A 20,307-nucleotide genomic window follows, 5' to 3' on the forward strand; every position below is an offset into this window, starting at 1 on the left:
GAAGGCTGTGGAGAAGAGAGCACCTGTTGAGGTGGAAAGTCCTCTTCATTAAGATCTGCTTTACACTGGCCAAGAAGCATCCTACCTACTATTCAAACCGCGCTGCAACTACAGGGAAGCCTTTGCTGTTTGGGCTCCAGCAATGATTCAAAGTTTTGTGGCCATTGCCCCTTAACGCACACAAAGGTGTTCTGCGTTTTTTCTAAGATAATAGGACTGCGTATTTGGGACGGCAGAACTTCATAATTTGGAGAACTTTTGTCCCAATTCCTCGTTAGCTCACAGCGCCTCACCTACACCCTTACCCCTGTAGGTGTGTAAGGTGATTGTGGCAACCAGAACATGACACTGACTCAGGGAAGTCATGTTAAACAGATATCGCTCTTTCGCTGTATTACTCATGCATGCCCAGGCTCAACACAAGAGAGATACAAGATAAGTTTTCAATATATTTCTTGAAACAGTACTAATCTTGCATAGAGAAAATGAGCTGCAATAATTAGGCAGGTGAAACAAAGCAAGATAACCAGCATAATGAACGTGGTAAGAGCAATAAACAATCCAGCCATGGAAAATGAGTTCTAGACGTTTCTACCTAACCCTACGGCTGTACTGAGAGCATAGCTGGTGTAGCCTTCTGCCTGCCTGATCTGTAGGATTAGCCTCAGCCACATACCTGGAAATGGTGTCAGAAGTCATCATGTAGTGTGGATAGCAATAGGTAGGTTAGCGCCAGCAAAGTTGCATGTCAAACACAGCATTCTTCCCAGGATGGTCGTGGTTGGAAAGCTACTCTGCCCCTTTCGGGTCAGCGCATCACTTATATAATAAAACCATACTGTGTTGGAAGCCCAGGTTTGATGTAATGCTTTGTCTAGATTTTGGAAGCTGTCTTCTAAATGGGCAATGCAAGCACTAGGATATCTTGTACTGTGTTTTTAGCCTTTGACAGAACGTATTGGTTACAAATCGAGAAAAGACTAACTATACAAGCAAAACGTGCAATATATTGCTAGAATAATATCATGCAAGCACAGTGAAGTGTGTAAAATGCTATTGCTAAAAGTGAGGCAAGTAAAACATATAAAATATGAAATCTAAAATGGAGCTAAGAAAATAGGGAGAACCTACTCGGGTCCACGGTGTCCTCACATTTACTCGTGAAAAAGACAGATTCTAAAAGCCCATACTATAAAAAGAATAAAATGGTCACTCCAACAAAAAAAGCAAACAAACAGAATTTAAAAATTATCCAATTAAAACATAAACAGTTTGCTCTAAACAAGGACAAAATTTAAAAGTTAGTGGAGGCTTCCAAGATGTCATCCATATTGAATGTCAATAGAATCCAGAATGGATCCAGCTGCCACAGAGGACAGAACCACAAGAGCCTTGGTGGGTAAATCAGAAGATGTTCGGTGGCCAAGGTTATACCATCCTAAGAGGTGCCCACAGTGAGTGAGCCAGTAGAAAGGAAACCTGTAGCCATGGCATCTATATCCATTTAGAATGTCTCATAAAAGGTATCCTGAAGCACAGATTAATTTCCATAGATAATACCGATTGTGTTGCAAGATAGATGTTGAGTGCACACTCAAAAGGGCACCAAAGGAAAAGTTAGACCAGTTGTCATTTAAAGAAACACCTAAGTACTGTATCATGCATTCACGACACAGCTGGGCATGTGGCAGTTCCATCGCCATTTGGCTTTGAGATTGCGGAGCAGTAAAAGTAGAATTAAAATACCACCAATTAGGAATAACACAAGTAGTATGCCTCCAAATACACTCGAAAACAGAGAATGTATAAAAGATGGAGTTACTCCAAAAACAGCCTGGAAAGTACTGACAAACCCACAACCAATCACTTGAAAAAAGTGCACAACACCTGCAATATTGGAGTCTTTCAAAATGTGACTCATAAGTACACTGAAATGTCTTGGAAAGTTGGTGTTTAAAAGTGACTGTATTTCAGAGGATGACCTTGCAACTCAAAAGTTCCACGGGCAGATGTAAGCACCCACGTTCTTCTGAAACTAAAGTGCTTTCAGTCAGCTCAGTTTCGTGAAGTTAACATTAGAGGTAGGAATGGAAGGCCATAAGCTAACTACCCTAATTTCATGTGCAGGAGAAAAAGTATGTTCCCACAGCAAGTCACTATTTGAGAAAGAGGAACCACATAACGAATAGCTGCTCTCATCCCACAACAGCCATGATCATTCAGTATCAAGTACCTTCCATTTGAAAGTAACTGAAACACTGGGTGAAACAAGGAAACTGTTACTCCCTTCAAGTAACATGCCAGATTGACCATGGATGCATTACAAACACCGTTGAGTGTCACTTGTTCATGAATCATTTATTGATTTAGACATGTTTTGCAATCGTTTACACTAAGAAATTATTTTTTTTCCCCCTCGCACATTATTATCAAAGGGTGATTCCCACAACTTGTGGATGAAACTATCCCCTAAAGCCACATATCTGCCTACCAGAAAATGTTTCAAACATGATGTAAACTGAAAATTAGAGATTGGCAGTGAGATAACTGTATTAGCCATACTACTGATGGTGTTTCGGCTACAGTGAAAGGCAATTTTTCTAACTTTTCTCTATTAAGCATAGTGTATGTAGCATCTTCCTTTGCCATTATTAGTTGTTTATGTGTTAAATTAAAAGGCAAAAAGTCTGTTCACCTGCTTCTAGGGCACGCAATTTGATTCAAGAACTTGTAACGTCCAACTCAGTTGCATTATTGATCTAAGTTGACTTTGTCCATGCTGTAAAATATATATAATTTTGTATGCTATCAGTTGCAGAAGACACAATGGTATTTAGTGTATAAATATGAGTGGACAATGTATTCATTCGGTTGTCAGGAACAGCCAATGCTTTTTCTAAATTAGCCTGATCTATTTGCCTTATACGTGCTGCAGCTTCCATTTGAGAAAGCTTCCAAATTTAATTATAAGTGGCATACAGGAATCTATTGGAGCGTGGTGATCTAAGACTTAACAAGAAATCTTGCAAAATCATGTCATCAGAGAAGAGAGAGAGGTGCTCTTTTACAGCTGACAATGGAGAATGTTGTAACCATTGCTAACATCGATTCACCTACACTGTAAGTAGCAACAATCCCTGTGTGCTGTGATTTGATATAACAAGGGTCCGGTCTGCTTGCTTTAAAAACCCTGCAAATAGTTTAAAAACCATGCATAACAATTTGTGTGCACTGGCCACAATAACCACCCATTGGGACCTGAATGTGTGAAATTGAACATACCATTCTGAACCATCTCATTAAACTGTTCTTCTGTGTACTTTACCAAACTTTGCCAATTGTCAAATCGTGCAGTTGCAGGGATACTGGGCACATTCATTTCTTTAATTTTTGCTAGACCTAGGCAAGTGGTCTGCTGGATTGTGTCATTCTAAAAAATCATCTGTGGTTGAATTAGACACCCTTTATATAAAGGCATCCATGCCTTGCACTTGCCAATTTATTGTTCCCCAAACTGATTTGAAATCGGGTGACTGTTGAGGGGCTAGAGGTGGGGCCAAACCACATCCCCCAGCAACCTCTTCGGCTGGAGCCACTATGCTACGTTGTCCAACCACGCCAGGAGGCATATAGATTTCAGAGGGCGACTTGCTGCATGGGACAACTGTTGAGGAGCCGGGGGGCACAAACCACATCCCCCAGCAACCAATGTGGCTGGAGCCGCTATGTTACATTGCCCAACTGCGCCAGGAGGCGTATAAACTTCAGAGGGTGAACCGCTGTGTGGGGGGATCGCTGAGGAGCCAGGGGGGTCTGCATACCACATTCCCCAGCAACCAGGGCGGCTGGAGCTGCTATGCTACGTTGCCCAACTGTGCCATGAGGTGTATGAATTTCTGAGGGGGACCTGTTGCGTGGGGCGCACCCGGGCCTGTCTTTGCCCATCCATGCCTGGAGGAGGCTGGGTTGAGCCACCCCTCTGAGCTGCTCTACAAAGGCATTGTTGTTATTGTTCTCAGTTGCCTTAATCTGAGGGACCTCAAGCCGGGCACTGTGCTGTATATGCACTTGGGGATCTTGGGACTGAACTGGATGCTTTATACAGAATGTGAGCTGAGGAACTCCGCTAGGTCAAGTGTGTCAGTGGCATTAGCTGGCGTTGGCCTTGGTTTCTTGCCACTCATTGAGAACCCTTCGATGTGACACGCTCTTTGTTTTATTTAGATTGTTTTAAATAGTTGGATTTCTGCAGCGGGCAGTCCCGAAAGCGCTGTTCAAGTAGCTCTGATGGTGTGGGTAGGGCAGAATTAATGTAATTTTGTATTCGTATGGGAAAGCCCAAATTTACTGCCCCAATTAAGCCGACCAAGCCCCCTGCAACCTCACTGGATGGTTTCATTAAATGAGTGATGGGGGTCTTAGATAAAGAAATCAAGCAGGTTGAATATCGCTTGTCAGGCTTATTGATAACCAAGATATGCTCTACTACTCCCGGGGAGATAATTGTTGAGGAATCTATGAATAAGGCGCAGACCCAAAGACCTGTATAAAGTACAGCTATTGATGACACCCCCCTCATAGTCCCTGGTTTGACAACAGATCTGGGCACTGCTCTGCATACTAATAATAGTAACAGTGGTCCTTCAGCAAAGAGGAAAAGATGTCAGGCCCAACAGCAACCTGCCCGATGGCTTCTCTGCCACTTGGTCATGTAGAGACACCTTTCGACCTCCTGGTGTTAAGGGAGAAAAAAATAGACATGAAATGAGAGACACTTTGAGGGGGCACTTATGGGAAAAATCGAAGACATTATTTCTGACTTGATAGCTCCAATGTATCGCAGGTTGGATTCGATAGAGAATTTGTTAAACAATCTCAGTACAAGAGTGTCCTTCTATCGAGAAAGTCAGTCTTCTTGTTCTCATCAAGGGGAGAGTGACACAGAAACAAATAGTGAACTAAGATCTACTGACACTGATTTGGTTAACCCCAAGGTTTGCAAGTCATGCCAACAGCACCAGCTTCTTCTTTTGTTTCAGTCTACACAACAACAAAATTTTCAGCCCACAATTACTCCTGGGAGGCTAGAGAATATGGACCCAGTAATACCAGGGGCGGATTAAAGCTGGTGTAGACCCACAAATAGTAAACAACTCAATCTTAGACAGGATGTATCCTGCTTTATCAGGAGTAATAGAGACAAATGATACTAGCAATGATCTGTCAAGTGTATTTCTATCTGGGGGAGCCACAGTGCAAAATGAAGGCAGTAGTAGGTCAGATGTCACAGGCGGGGATCAGCGCCCTAATAGGGACATAATTAATCTGCTGCCGGCTTGCTGCCCATATATAGTGGTTATGATAAACGTTCCCCCCCCCCCATTGTTTTAAGGAGTTGAGAGTCATCAACCCAGTTGAAACACAAGTTATTGTATTGGCTGCAGTCTAGAATATTACTGTCTTCCTCAGCAGCAGATCAAATTTTATTTGCACAAAGGGTGGGCTGGATTGGTCCTTCTAATAATTGTGTCTGAGGGGATTTTGTCATAGTGAACTTTAAGCACCCAAGATATGCTGGGAAGATTTTGCACGAGCGCTTGGATGGGTGTTTACAGGCGGACAAAGTCACACTTGTTTCTTTATGTTTTTTTTTTTTTCATAAGCATTTAGAGCACCAGCTGCCTCCCCCACTCTCATGGTTGTTTAACCTGCCCACAGTGGGGAAACAGAAAGATCAATTCACCCTTTCAAATCGGTTTTCCCCTCTGAATGAATTAAAAGATGTAGACTGGCTCACCGAATCTCTAGTAACTGTACGGACCTTGAGAGTTAGCCATCTATCCCAGATAATAACAGAGGGGGGGGAGTATTGTGAATGATAGTATTTAGCTCCATCCTGTCTATAATGGGACCTGTACAGTAGCCTCTTGGAATATTGCTGGAATGAAAAATAAATTAAGTGAAAAGGAGTGGTTAGACCTTACTCATACCTTGCATATTATTTGTATACAAGAAACATGGCAGGGGATTCCCATACACATTGAGCGTTTTATTTCCTTGTTTGTTCCTGCAACTCCTTCAGTGACAGGTAGAGCTAAGGGTGGTCTGCAGAATTTAATCTCAAATTTACTACCAGTGGTCATTGGAAAATCTATGATGCCCTCCCCATATTATCAATTTGTTCGGTTGAAATTTCTGGGGGGTCTTGTCTTGTTATCAGTTACTACAATAATAAGTTTAATTCAACACAGGTTGAGGTAGTAACTTCCTCACAGCAGGATCTTGAGATGTTTCTTAAGCAGGGTAAATCACCTTGTTCATTACTTTGTGGTGGCGATTTTACCATACAACGGTGTTGTTTTTCCAGTGTAAGTTTGTGTGGAGTGACCAATGGGGGAGAAGTGGATGTGTTACACTTTGCACACAGTGATTACGGAAACAGCTTGAATATTATGCTCTATAAACACAACTTGTTACCACTAGGTGAAGTAGAGGGTTCAAGTTCCCCCACTGATACACATTTATGTGGGAGGGGCCAACCAATCTGTTGATCATATTTTGATTTTCACAGCCATGGAGCCTTATATCATGAGCTTCATTGTTAGGCAAATTGCAGTGAGTGATCACAACCATTTAGTATTAAACATTTTATTCCAAGCTAAGGATGGTCAAGTCCTAGACAAAAAACACACGGATCGCCTCCATCAGACCCAATAGTGTTCGTATTTAGTGGTCGGGTATTGAACCTATAGCTATGTTCCGTGACTTCATGTCGTTAGCTGAAAATGAATTTGAGATATGCTTGGCCTGGGAGATGGCCAACGAGGGCCCGGTCCCAGCATTTGAACAAATCATGGTGTCCCTCAACTCTCTCTTGGCCCGCCCAGTAAAGCTCAATCACAGCAAAAAGTATGGCTGGTTCAGCCATCACTCTACACAGGCTCTTAAGCTCCTGAAGGCTGCTTTACACCAAGTACTAAAAGATACGCGCTATAAAAACTCTTTAGCAGCCAGGAAGATTGAGTTGCAGGCCGATTCATGGGCTAATTTAGTCCAGGCTGCTAGCTCCAAGGATCTGACGTTGTTTTGGAAGACAGTTAATACACACTTTTTTAATGGTGACTTAGGCCCTGCTTTAACTTCCCTCGTGGCCCCACAGGCTTGGATTGGCCACTTTAAGACAACCCTTACTCCAGAACACACTGATAAACCAGATGCCTCTAATTTGGCCTTATATCAACGGGTAATTGAGAGCTCCAATTCCTGGACTTTTACCCATCTGGTCTTCACATTAAATGAAGTCCAAGACGCTATAAATCTAAATGCTAAAGGGGCTGTCCCCGGCCTAAATGGAGTTCCGGTTGATACCTTTACATCTTTGTCACTGTGGGCACCTATTCTCACTCGAGTTTTCAATGCAGCCTCAAAGGGTTTATTTCCATCTTCCTGGTCAAAGTCTATTATAGTTCCTATCTATAAGAAAGGTGGTAGGGCAGATCCAAAATGCTACTGCCTATATCCCTCTTGGACTCTTCAGCCAAACTATTAGGTAAGGTCCTCTTAAGGAGATTGGAAAAGTGGACAGATTTGGCCTCCATTCTAATTGGTGCCCAGTATGGGCTCAGAAGGAGTCTTGTAACAATTGACCAGTGTTTAAATTTGGAACTTTTAATAGGCATATATACCGGGGGAAAGCCTGGAACATTGTATCTCTGCTTCACTGACCTGTATAACGCTTTTGATCTAGTTGATCATTCTATCATGTGGAGCATTTTGCGATCATACCGCGCACCATTGGACATCGTTAATCTTATGAAACAGCTCTGTGGGAATCTTTCCACTCATGTTCGCTATGGCCCAAATGGGGAACTGAAGTCCCTATTTGGATTTAAGAGAGACGTACAGCAGGGGTGTATCTTAGCTCCCTTTTTATTGTCCTTATATGTAAATGGGGTAGATGGCTTACTTCGCTCCAACCAGGTTGATGGGCAGATTGTTGGGGGCCGCTTAGTCCTTACGCTTCTTAATGCTGATGATGTGGTCCTCATGGCTAGGATTGCATTGGGTCTTCAGAGAATGTCCGACCTCTTTAGGGGCTATATGGCCTCAGCAAAGCTTAAAATAAATAAGGCTAAGACATTGATCATGATCTGTGGAAAGACCCCCAAAAAGATGAAATCTTATCTTGAAGGTATTCTGATAGCAAAGGTTAAGTCCTTTTGCTGTCAGAGTTCTCTTCACCAGCAGGGGTTCTTGCACTGAGCATATTGACAACACCAGACTAAAAATGAAAACAAGTCACTGAAGGTGTGTGCAGGTTTGTAAGCAACCTGGATAGCCATTCCATCAAAGAGATGTTAACTATTTATAAAGCTAAGGTTCTATCTGTAGTGACCTATGGAGGGGTTTTTGGGGTGATTCGCCTGGTAAATCTTTACAGATAGAGGGAAATATGTTTCTGAGATGGTTTTTATGCTTCCCTACTTCATCTGCGACCTCCATTCTTCACAGGGAAGTTGGCCTACACCACTTGGAAGATACTTCATCATTTAGATCAAAGGCCTTCTGGCGCTCTATATGGGCGAAACAGGAGACCAAGCTTACAAAGGCTGTCATCCAGGACTGGTTAAATATGGACTCCCCGTTGAAAATTCCTTGGCTGATATACATTGATAACAATCTAAGGTCAGCCGTTGGCCTTTCGGGGGTCCACAAACCGAAGAGATACTTTCACTTGGAATGACTAGTTAAAAAGCCACAATGTTGGAACATGGTGCAAGGAAAAGAGCCACAAATGATGAGACAAAGCAAACAGTGGCAAAATACATTTCTATGAACTTCCAATTAGGCCTTCAGCCATATCTAATATGGGTCGCAAATGTTCAACACTGCTTTGTATTGACCAGATTAAGGTTAGATACTATACACCATCTTGTAGCAATACCCACCTTTGACCAAATAAAGACGCTGGCTACCCCATGTCCATGTGATGGAATGTCTAGGCAACGTACAGTACACTTTGTTATTTTGCAGATCATTCTCTTGCCAAACGGCTCATTTCTTAAAACCTATTTTCCTTGCACATAATATTAGGGATTACAAAGTCACTATGCATTTTTTGAGTGCAGGAATCACCAGCCGTCTGCCTTTATGTACCATCTTCTATCTGTAATGCACTTTATGTTAGGAAAAGAATGAGGTAATTGAAATGACCAAATTAAATTAAATATAAGGAGATGGATGGCACTTAATGTCATCCTGATGGCTATATCCTTTTAAAATATTTAAAACATAGTTTATTATTATATATATTAATGGAAATATAAAGTTGTCATTTAATTCTTATCTTAGGATTTATCAGTTATTTGGTTTAACTTACAGTTGTAAAGCACTTTAGGCCAGGGATGATTGAGCTAACATGAATGCTAAATATACAAACTGGAAAATTATATTGTTTTTTTAAATGTCGTTTTTGATATTTTATCTACTGTGTACTTTTTTGTGCTTTTATGGCCTATGTTGATAGTGCCGAAATAAAGATTTTTAAGACTAGGACTAGTTGGGAAATAAATTAATTTGAATAAATTAATTTTGTTTTAGTCAGCTTATTTTTCCTTGCCTTTGAATGACTTATTTAAAAATAATAAAATGCAGGATCTGAAGCATCATGCCCAGTAAAATATGGGAATTTGTTTAAATATGTTTTTGAGCTACCCACTGGGGGAGTTGGGCAGTGTTTCCATTGTGTATAATTGAAAATTATATGTGGAATACTAGCTCTATGTAGCAATGGTACGCATAGTGATGATAACACAACATTTAAACTCAATGGGCTCAGCTCATGTACATATCCTCACTCTCATTTATTGTATAACATTCAACCTCAGAAAGTATTGAAGAAACTGTCTTTACATCCCAATCATAATATACAACACCGGGTGTTATAACAACGTCCATAGCAACTTTAAAGACATATGGAATTTGAATAGTTTCTGTTGGAGCAAATATATCATAGGGGACCTTATCCCAAACAATCCGAACTGGAACACTATAAATGTTCACTAGGGACAAGTCTTTTCGCACTTTAGGAGAAGACAAATGGGGTTCAGTTACCAGTTCTACCGTGAAGCGTTCTGGAAGATTATGTCCATTCAAAAGCACTGGAAAAACTGTTACACATCTAATCCACATGAAAAAAAGCAAACAAAGCAAGCATAATCCACAGATAGGACCACAGACGGATCAGATAAGCATGTTTCAGCCAATTAAGAAATTTGTGTATACCATAGAGTGAAGTGGTAGAAGAGAAGTTGTCAATGTCGACAAAATACCAACAAGCAGTCTGTTTAAAAACAGTAGCCTTAGCAGGTGAATGCGAACTGGTAGACACCTCCAAAGGTGTTCACCATAAACAACTCTGTTACTTTGTGAAGTAGCAGAGAACTGTAGACTTACGTCATGTGTATTTCTTGTATTTGTTGCAGTAACTGTAATCAACAGAAATTCATCCTCTGACCTTCCCAACCTAGGGGAACAGCAATGTTGTTGGTCAGTGCTTGAAAAGGTATTTCCTGTTTGGTAGTGAGTGGTGTTAAGGAACTCCCTTGGAGACCTCGAGGCCTACTATGTAGAATTGTCCACTTGATGCAACTTCTCTTGATCAATCGAGACAAAGCTTTTGTCTTTACAACCAGCAAGCAATAGTAAAATCACAGTTCTGGTACCTTCATTCCAAGGACTGGCACCAGTGCACAGTATGATGGGCCAAATGTTTTCTTCATCGCAATCGTTTTTTTAAATAGATCCCCTACTTTTGGAATCTCACCGGTAGCTGTTGGGTGTACCTTCACTCCTTCAGTGGCATTATGCATAGTAGAACGCTCATCCGGGAAGTCTTGATGTACCTGTAAGACAGTAATACATTAATTGATGTCAAAAGGTGTGTCTGCCGCCACTATGCCAGGAACATCAAGATCTGGGACATACATCTGGATGCCAAACCGGACTTCATATGAGGTTTGGACACCCAAAGATCTTCTTGGCAGATTGTTTAATGCCCTCTGGACTTCATAGATCCAATTGGATCCAACTGAGACCTGAGTCTAATACTCTAGCTGTTATAGACTGCAAGTCTTGGTTCTTCCTCTCCACTGTTGAATTTCCCTCAGGATTATATAGTGAAGAGTGATGTGCAGTCACACCCAGGGTTCCCATGGTGTCCATGCATGCTTTAGAGGCAAAAGCAGGGCCCTTGTCTGAGTGAAATGCAACTGCTTCATATGTCCCAATAAAGACTTACAAATTGTTACTAACAGTGTGAGCGTCAACCAATTACTGTGGCCACAACCAAAGGAATCTGGAGGAAGAATCTACAGCTAGCAGAAAATATTTAAATTAACCAACAGAATTTAGGGGGCCACAATGGTCTAGATATACGCACTGAATCGGTTTGTTTGAAACTAAGAGGGGTGTCTCCGGAAGGCGTTTGATGGTGGAACCTTTAATTTGTTGACATATGTCACAGCTAAGGACATACCTCTTTGTACACTGTAAGGAAATGCCTCCTTGGCATGGTTACCCCCTGACATTTTGCCTTTGCTGATGCCAAGTTATGATTTGAAAGTGTGCTGAGGCCTGCTAACCAGGCCCCAGCACCAGTGTTCTTTCCCTAACCTGTGCCTTTGTTTCCACAATTGGCACACCCTGGCATCCAGGTAAGTCCCTTGTAACTGGTACCCCTGGTACCAAGGGCCCTGATGCCAGGGAAGGTCTCTAAGGGCTGCAGCATGTCTTATGCCACCCTGGAGACCCCTCACTCAGCAAAGACACACTGCTTGCCAGCTTGTGTGTGCTGGTGGGGAGAAAACGACTAAGTCGACATGGCACTCCCCTCAGGGTGCCACACCAACCTCACACTGCCTATGGCATAGATAAGTCACCCCTCTAGCAGGCCTTGCAGCCCTAAGGCAGGGAGCACTATACCATAGGTGAAGGCATAAGTGCATGAGCACTATGCCCCTACAGTGTCTAAACAAAACCTTAGACATTGTAAGTGCAGGGTAGCCATAAGAGTATATGGTCTGGGAGTCTGTCAAACACGAACTCCACAGCACCATAATGGCTACACTAAAAACTGGGAAGTTTGGTATCAAACTTCTCAGCACAATAAATGCACACTGATGCCTGTGTACATTTTATTGTGAAATACACCCCAGAGGGCATCTTGGAGATGCCCCCTGAAACCATACCAACTACCATTGTGGGCTGACTAGTTTTAGCATTCTGCCACACACCAGACATGTTGCTGGTCACATGGGGAGAGTGCCTTTGTCACTCTGTGGCTAGTAACAAAGCCTGTACTGGGTGGAGGTGCCTCTCACCTCCCCCTGCAGGAACTGTAATACCTGACGGTGAGCCTCAAAGGCTCACCCCCTTTGTTACAGCACCCCAGGGCACTCCAGCTAGTGGAGTTGCCTGCCCCTCCAGCCACGGCCCGACTTTTAGCGGCAAGGCCAGAGGAGATAATGAGAAAAACAAGGAGGAGTCACTGGCCAGTCAGGACAGCCCCTAAGGTGTCCTGAGCTGAGGTGACTCTGACTTTTAGAAATCCTCCATCTTGCAGATGGAGGATTCCCCCAATAGGATTAGAGATGTGCCTTCCTCCCCTCAGGGAGGAGGCACAAAGAGGGTGTAGCCACCCTCATGGCTAGTAGCCATTGGCTACTAACCTCCCAGACCTAAAAACACCCCTAAATCGAGTATTTAGGGGCTCCCAGAACCTAGGTAACTAGATTCCTGCAACCTAAGACGAAGAAGAACTGCTGAGCTGACAAACCCACAGAGAAGACGGACACACCAACTGCTTTGGCCCCAGCTCTACCGGCCTGTCTCCCCACTTCTAAAGACCTGCTCCAGCGACGCATTCCACAGGGTCCAGCAACCTCTGAAGCCTCAGAGGACTACCCTGCATCTAAAAGGACCAAGAACTCCTGAGGACAGCGGCTTTGCTCCAAGAAAGAAGCAACTTTGAAAGAACACACGTTTCCCGCCGGAAGCCTGAGACTTTGCACTCTGCACCCGACGCCCCCGGCTCGACTTGTGGAGAACCAACGCTACAGGGAGGACTCCCCCCGGTGACTGCGAGCCCCTGAGTAGCCAGAGTTGACCCCCCTGAGCCCCGACAGCGACACCTGCAGAGGGAATCCAGAGGCTCCTCCTGACCGCGACTGCCTGCTTCTAAGAACCCGACGCCTGGTAAGGACACTGCACCTGCAGCCCCCAGGACCTGAAGGATCCGACCTCCAGTGCAGGAGCGACCCCCAGGTGGCCCTCTCCCTTGCCCAGGTGGTGGCTACCCCGAGGAACCCCCCCCCCCCCCCCCTTTGCCTGCCTGCATCGCTGAAGAGACCCCTGGGTCTCCCATTGGACTACATTGCAAATCCGGCGCCTGTTTGCACACTGCACCCGGCCGCCTCTGTGCCGCTGAGGGTGTACTTTTTGTGCTGACTTGTGTCCCCCCCTGGTGCCCTACAAAACCCCCCTGGTCTGCCCTCCGAAGACGCGGGTACTTACCTGCTGGCAGACTGGAACCAGGGCACCCCCTTCTCCATTGAAGCCTATGCGTTTTGGGCACCACTTTGACCTCTGCACCTGACCGGCCCTGAGCTGCTGGTGTGGTAACTTTGGGGTTGCTCTGAACCCCCAACGGTGGTCTACCTTGGACCCAACTTTGAACCCTGTAGGTGGTTTACTTACCTGCAAAACTAACAAACACTTACCTCTCCCAGGAACTGTTGAAAATTGCACTGTCTAGTTTTAAAATAGCTTATTGCCATTTGTGTGAAAACTGTATATGATATTTTGCTAATTCTAAGTTCCTAAAGTTCCTAAGTGAAATACCTTTCATTTAAAGTATTGTTTGTAAATCTTGAACCTGTGGTTCTTAAAATAAACTAAGAAAAGATATTTTTCTATATAAAAACCTATTGGCCTGGAATTGTCCTTGAGTGTGTGTTCCTCATTTATTGCCTGTGTGTGTACAACAAATGCTTAACACTACCCTCTGATAAGCCTACTGCTCGACCACACTACCACAAAATAGAGCATTAGAATTATCTAATTTTGCCACTATCTTACCTTTAAGGGGAACCCTTGGACTCTGTGCACATTATCACTTACTTTGAGATAGTATATACAGAGCCAACTTCCTACAGTAACAACATACAGTGTAGTGAAATTATGCCAGCAATGGTTAAAAATTTCCTCAGTAGATGCTGTTAAGGAACACCTCAGTCTCCTGTCTAACAACACAGACTTGCAGGATTTCCTGTTAGGTCCTAGAAGACAAAGTAAAAAGCGCTTCTTATATGCAGTTTATAATGAAATTTGTAAACTTTCCCAAGAAGAATCCGATGCCTGGTTAAGGCAAATAGATCAGGAAAATTTACAGAAAGCATTAGCTGTTGTAGATAATGGGATTAACACCTTGTCGACCGCATATACACCTTAAACAACATTGTTTCATCTGCAGTAGACATTGTGCAAAGTGACATGTCATTTTTACAACATGGACAGAGCCAGCTTGAGTCCATTATGCAGTTAGGTTGGACACTACAAACATTGAAATCTTAATGCGTTCCCTGGCAACATGTCAGCGCAAGGGATATTTGTTCAGCATTTATTTGACCCAACAGCAACAAATAATGGCTGTGAAGAAAGCAACTTATGTTATGCAAAACATCGAAAAAGTTAGAATAGTTACCTTTTACTGTTGCTGAAATACCATCCTCTGAATGGTTAATACACAGTGTTATCAATTTGCCTGTTTAAACACTGCAATTCACATCCTGCTTAAAACACACTCCAGTGGGCAGATAGGAAAGACTAGGCGATAGTTACATCCATGAGGTGTGGGATATACCCTTTTCTCACAAATGTCTCAGTGGCATAAAAGAGGCCTGTCTTAGCGGCAGCGAATGCTAGGCTTCTGTGAGCCATTCAGTGGTTTGTAAGCAGCTGCCCTTGCATGGGCGTTCAACACTTCAGAAACAAATTTAGCTTACTATCTGAAAGGAGTTCCAGTCTCCTTGATTAGACCAGCGTTCCAGGTGCTTTCTAATGCAAGCTATGTGCTTCTTAATAGTGAGAGCTATTGCCGAATGCGAGCCGGAATTGCTTTTGTAGTTCTGGTCTCCCAAATTGTCACCTGTCGCAGTTACGTTCTCCCCCCACCCCATGTTGCAGACGAAAGTAGCAGATATTTGGCCTCACATTGCTACTTCAAATGTGAATTTTGACAAGGTAAGCAGACTAAAAGCTTTATTGTTTCAAAAACATGTGGTGCTTATATCTGCATGCAAGACCTATGCCCTCCAAGCGGCAAGGTCATGTGCAGAAATACAGTCCCTTTTAAATACAAACTTTCCGAGACACTTTGGTGAACTTGTGGGACGTATTTTTAAGGCATCCAGTACAACAGGGATTGTACATTTTGTTTAAGGCTATTGGTTTTGGTTTTGTCAGTACTTTCTCCTCTTTATTTATCATAATACCTTCAGCCATACACTCGATATTTTCGAGTATGTAGAGGGGATTTCCAATTACTTTGGCTATAATAAGTGGCATCTGGCTGTTGCTGTTTTTTATTTGCAATGGCTGTCCCATCAGAAAAAGGAGGACTGATGGCGCTTCCACCAGCGCAACTGTGTCGTGAACACATGATGCAGTATTTCAGAGCACCACTCCTGGAAGAACTGGAGTGCAACTGGTCCCTGTCATTCAGACCGGTTTTGGATTGTGTGTAGCACTTGTTTCAATGCCTCTGGGGCCTTTTCAAATGTGCATAAAAGTTTGTCTTTCTACGCTGCACTTACTTTCACTGGACGCTGAACTGTTGATGTTCTTGCTGAGGACTCATTACTAGACATGAGCGTTGAGAGTGCATTTGCTGCGGGAAGCCATCTATGAGCTGCTCTTTGTGGATCATGCAGCTCTTGCTTCAACATAGGGCACACAAATGGTATGCTGCTGCCTCAGCTGGAGCTCAGGCTTTGAAACATGAGTTCTCTTTGGGTTTCCTTGGCACCGATTTGGCCACATTACCACCTGTCGAAGTGGAACATTTCCTTGCTTCAATTGTCCCGACTGTAATTGGGGATTTTCAAAATGACACTGACTCTTAAATTCTGCTTCATTTGCGCCACTGCTAGGATTTGAAATTGTCCATTCCAATTTGTTGTTACACATGCTCAAATATGTTTTGCCTTTTAACATAGGTATTAGGCTACTTTACCATTTCTAAACCGACAAGGGGAGGGTGGTGTAAAGCAATATTAGTGATGTCTGTGGGCTAGGCCTGCTGCCTGTGCCGTTTATCCAAGTCACATTTCATTTTATTTAATTTTATTCTTTTGGAATCAGCCACATTTGTGGTATCTTTTATTTTCCTTTATCTTGCTATTCTTTCATCTAGGAGCATTTACATTTCTTAGCACAACAAACTTTTCACTCTGTGCTTTTTCCAAGGCTGCGATGCAATAGGATTGTCGGCATAAGTGGTACATTGCGTCTCTAATACTTCACAGAAACATATGTATTTTTACCCGGGGCCATTTTTTCATAACACTAGTTGTTTTATTATAAAAACATCTCTCTGTCCCATGCACGTTAGAGGGAGGTCCCTGGCAGATCACCACGCCTGCATGCTGTCTGACTTTGTTACAGCAGTTCCAAAGACTACTGTTCTCCTGGCCTACCTGGGGATGGTGTCTCTATAGACGACAGGCCTCTCCACTACTGTCATACTTGGGCGTGGGGGGCTGATGCTTTCCCAGGGGATTCTGAAGGGCAGATTAGGCTTATCCTGCTGTGCTCTAACATAGACCACTAGTGGTGTGGGTAGGAATCATATATTCTGCATAGTGACAGTATGGTTAGACTTTTCTTGTGTTTCACTTTCTTTGTCACTATTTTGCTTCTAATATGTTTAATCATCCTAATTGTTGCTTTTCATGTTATTCTAAGATGCAGCTGATTCAATGAACCTTATTGAACCTTTCCCTGCTTCTGTTTGTCTTTTCATGTGTGAGACGAATGTAACTGGGAGAAAAGGATTAGATCTGATCCACCATGATTTCCCTGAGATGTCATAATAGCATGCGCCCAGGTGCCACAAATCATCCCTGCTCTCGGGGAGAGATTAGGCGCTGCTAGCTGGCCGGAAAAGGATTAGGCCAACAGTTGTTACATGGTGTGGGATTGGACTCATTTCCCCACAGTTCAGATGATGATGCCGCCCAAATCCAGCAGCCTCATTGGTACACATTCTTTTTGGGGTATGAGTGCAATGGTTGTCCTCGATTGACCAGGCCACCTAAAATTTTGCTGAGGCAGTCTGTGACAGACAGTATGAATCAAGCCACATCATCAGGGTGGGAGTTGATATGATTAGCAGCCTGGCCCGTCATGGGTCTACACCCTTCGTCAGGAAGTTCTTACAATACTGATGGACTTGATGGAGCCAGCCTTTTTGAAGACAAAGCAGATACAGCCTTGGAACGATTTAAAGCAGGGAGACCTACAGCCTGATACTTGGCCCTTCTGTCTTCTGCAGAGGACTACTAACAGTTTTGCAAGTTTTGAGGGTTCTCAAGCGGCTTTACATTTCGAAACCACAGCCATCTCAGCCCATCTAGCAACAGAACCCACTGCTCTGCAGTACAGAGGCAAGCAAAAGGCAGGAGACCCAGCAAACCCTTCTCCTCAGCAAGACCTGGAAAGCCACTTAAGCTACACTACCCCTTCTGGAATTCCCTTATCTCAGACCAATGGGCCCTTCAGATTGTAGAAAGGGGCATGTCCTACCCTATCCCTTCCTCCCAGTCCTGTTAGTCAGAAGACCATCCGCCAATTCGGCAGGAGGAGGTGTCAGCCCTGCTACAGATACGAGTGGTGGAATTGGTTCTATTGTAGGAAATTGGGTAGAAGTACTACTCTTAGTCCTATGCTAGACCAGAGGTTCTTGAGCTTGTTACTGTACAAGGAAAAATTCAAAATGTTGCCCTTGGCTCAGGTACTTCTGGTGCTTGAAGTGAAAGACTGGATGGTGTCCCTTGACTTGTAGAATGTCCATTTATTCTGCAGTCTCAAGTAGGTACCTATGTTTTATGGTAGGGTCCACTCACTACCAGTTTGCGGCCTCATGTTCAGTCTGACATCAGCACCTCGAAACCTTACAGCTGTAATGTGGTGCATGTGGCACATCTCAAGTGGTCGGGGATCTCTGTATTCAAAGCCAGGTCACTGTAGATGGTGTTGAGCCATCTGCTGAGAGCCACAGTTTCCATTTTCCATCAGTGTGCCCAAATCTAATTGAGAGGCCTCCCAGTACCTCATACACCTACCAATACTGGACACAACATATATGCAAGCCTTCCCTCTGCCCTTAGAGGAACATGGACATTCTCTGTACGATTCCAATCTTTCACCTGGAGGAGTTGGAGATCACAAGCCTCTGGTGCCCAGAAGAGCAGGTATTGTTTATCAACCTCCTGAAACTCAGGGGTGATTTGGATGGTGCTCACTCTGTGCAATGTAAAGAAGCTGTTTCCTGTACTTAATCTATGTCATGTAAGTGTCAAAAACATATTGTATTAATATAGTATAGAAAAAAATGAAAATGTAAAAGAGGTTTGGGCCAAGTGGCTTGCCTATTTACTTAAATCATTTAGTTTTCTAAAGGGAATTTTTTTCCTATGCCATTACAAAAGATGGCAAATGGAACATTGTGTTTACATTAGAATTCTTCTTTTTATTTGTATTGATATGCTATTTCCTCTGAGTTCAGCTGGCTTGCACATGTGTGGACCGGTTCATTGTTTATCAGTATTTATGACGAGCACATGATAGAAAAGCAACATTTAGTTTGGCTTGTATTCCCTTCTTATCTCTTTGTACAACCTCCTTTAAAAAAATATCCATTATTATCCCACTGCAAGCATGACAAAGTATTTAATCTGTCTGTGAGGTTTTTCCATGTTTTTCTTGACCAAAATAGTTTATATCCGTTTGTAGCTTTCTGTGCTTTAATCTGCATTTTATTTTACAGGAGCTATCCTACAAATGAACCGAAAGTCAATGGCCATGAAGCAATTCATTTGAAGGATCAAAGTCAAGAGCTGAATGCTTAAGGTAGCCTAATATACAGTATCATGTATACTTATTTCTCATACTCATACCATTGAGAGATCATTATTTTTAATTTGTAACAAAACAATTTTCTGAACAGTTTCAGATCCCTCCTTTTGTTTCCTAGAAATCATCCTCCCCTACAAATGTATTTGATGTCATCTTGTTTATTCTACACTTCGTAACATCATTTTCTATTGCTATCTTTCTCAGACTGTTACCGCTACAAGACTCCTTTCACCTTCCTACTTCCTCCTAGTTTCTAGTTTCCAAATCTTGCTTAATTTCTTCTGCTACAGCTATGTTATTTTCACTGTGTATTCCTAATAGCTGTTATATCTGCATTACTTCAGTTCATTGCTTCGTTAATATTTTTGTACATAAATAATCAAAGCCTGAATTTATCATCTGTCCTCGAAAAAAAGACTTGGCTGGGTCATTTGCTTCAGTTACCATATATTTTTGCTCCATGCCTTCCTAAAGTTACTCACTTTAATTCGGATGAGTTTCTCACTGTGCAGATAGCTGATGATTTTCCTTCACTTAAACAATATAGATTGTGCCCGGTGTATGCCACTGAAACAGCTCTTCATTCTAGCTATTTACATTCTGGCAATGCTAGGCCATTGGATAAGAAAATGTTCTTATCCAATGGCCGCTTGACTCCGCATTGCTCACAGTCTCGTTCGAGAGGAAGGTCAGAAGACCACTCGCGGAGTCATGACCATTTCTCCTCGTCCCATTGCAAGTCCTCTGGACATTCCAGTCACAAGAAGAAGTCGTCATCAAAGAAGGCCAAATGTTCTTTGACTTTGCTCCGTCGCTCGGACGATGCGTCACAGGAAGAGTGTCAACGCTTCGGAGCATGCATCTGGGTCAGCTCTGCGCTTCCCTGACTTTGAGAACCAGAGCCACTCCTGCCAAGTTGAAAGAGTTCTATGAGGTCACGTGCCTCATCTTTGGGGAGACCAACCTGCCCTCTGCGCCTTCTGGCCCAGGAGGGTCAGTGAGGGCCCCCTCTGGTTCTGTGCTGGCAGGCTTCGGAGGGCACCTCTGGATCCACTCCTGGATCCGTATCGAAGCTGATCATGCCATCCCGGCATCGGCTCAGACGTCGACACT

The 20,307-nt window shown here is 43.3% G+C and overlaps 1 protein-coding gene across 2 annotated transcripts in view; it reads left to right on the plus strand.

Annotated features, from left to right (window-relative positions):
* The window catches only part of LOC138299906 (membrane cofactor protein-like), a 637,582-nt gene that overhangs the window by 492,896 nt on the left and 124,379 nt on the right, over positions 1-20,307 (plus strand). For both annotated transcript variants that reach the window (XM_069238620.1, XM_069238621.1), the window contains one exon: positions 19,106-19,188. In XM_069238620.1, the coding sequence (XP_069094721.1) occupies positions 19,106-19,187 (82 nt within the window). In that variant the 3' untranslated portion in view covers position 19,188. The remainder of the gene's footprint in view (positions 1-19,105; positions 19,189-20,307) is intronic.

The sequence above is a fragment of the Pleurodeles waltl genome, chromosome 6 (genome assembly GCF_031143425.1).
Source record: "Pleurodeles waltl isolate 20211129_DDA chromosome 6, aPleWal1.hap1.20221129, whole genome shotgun sequence".
Classification (NCBI taxonomy): Eukaryota; Metazoa; Chordata; class Amphibia; order Caudata; family Salamandridae; genus Pleurodeles; species Pleurodeles waltl.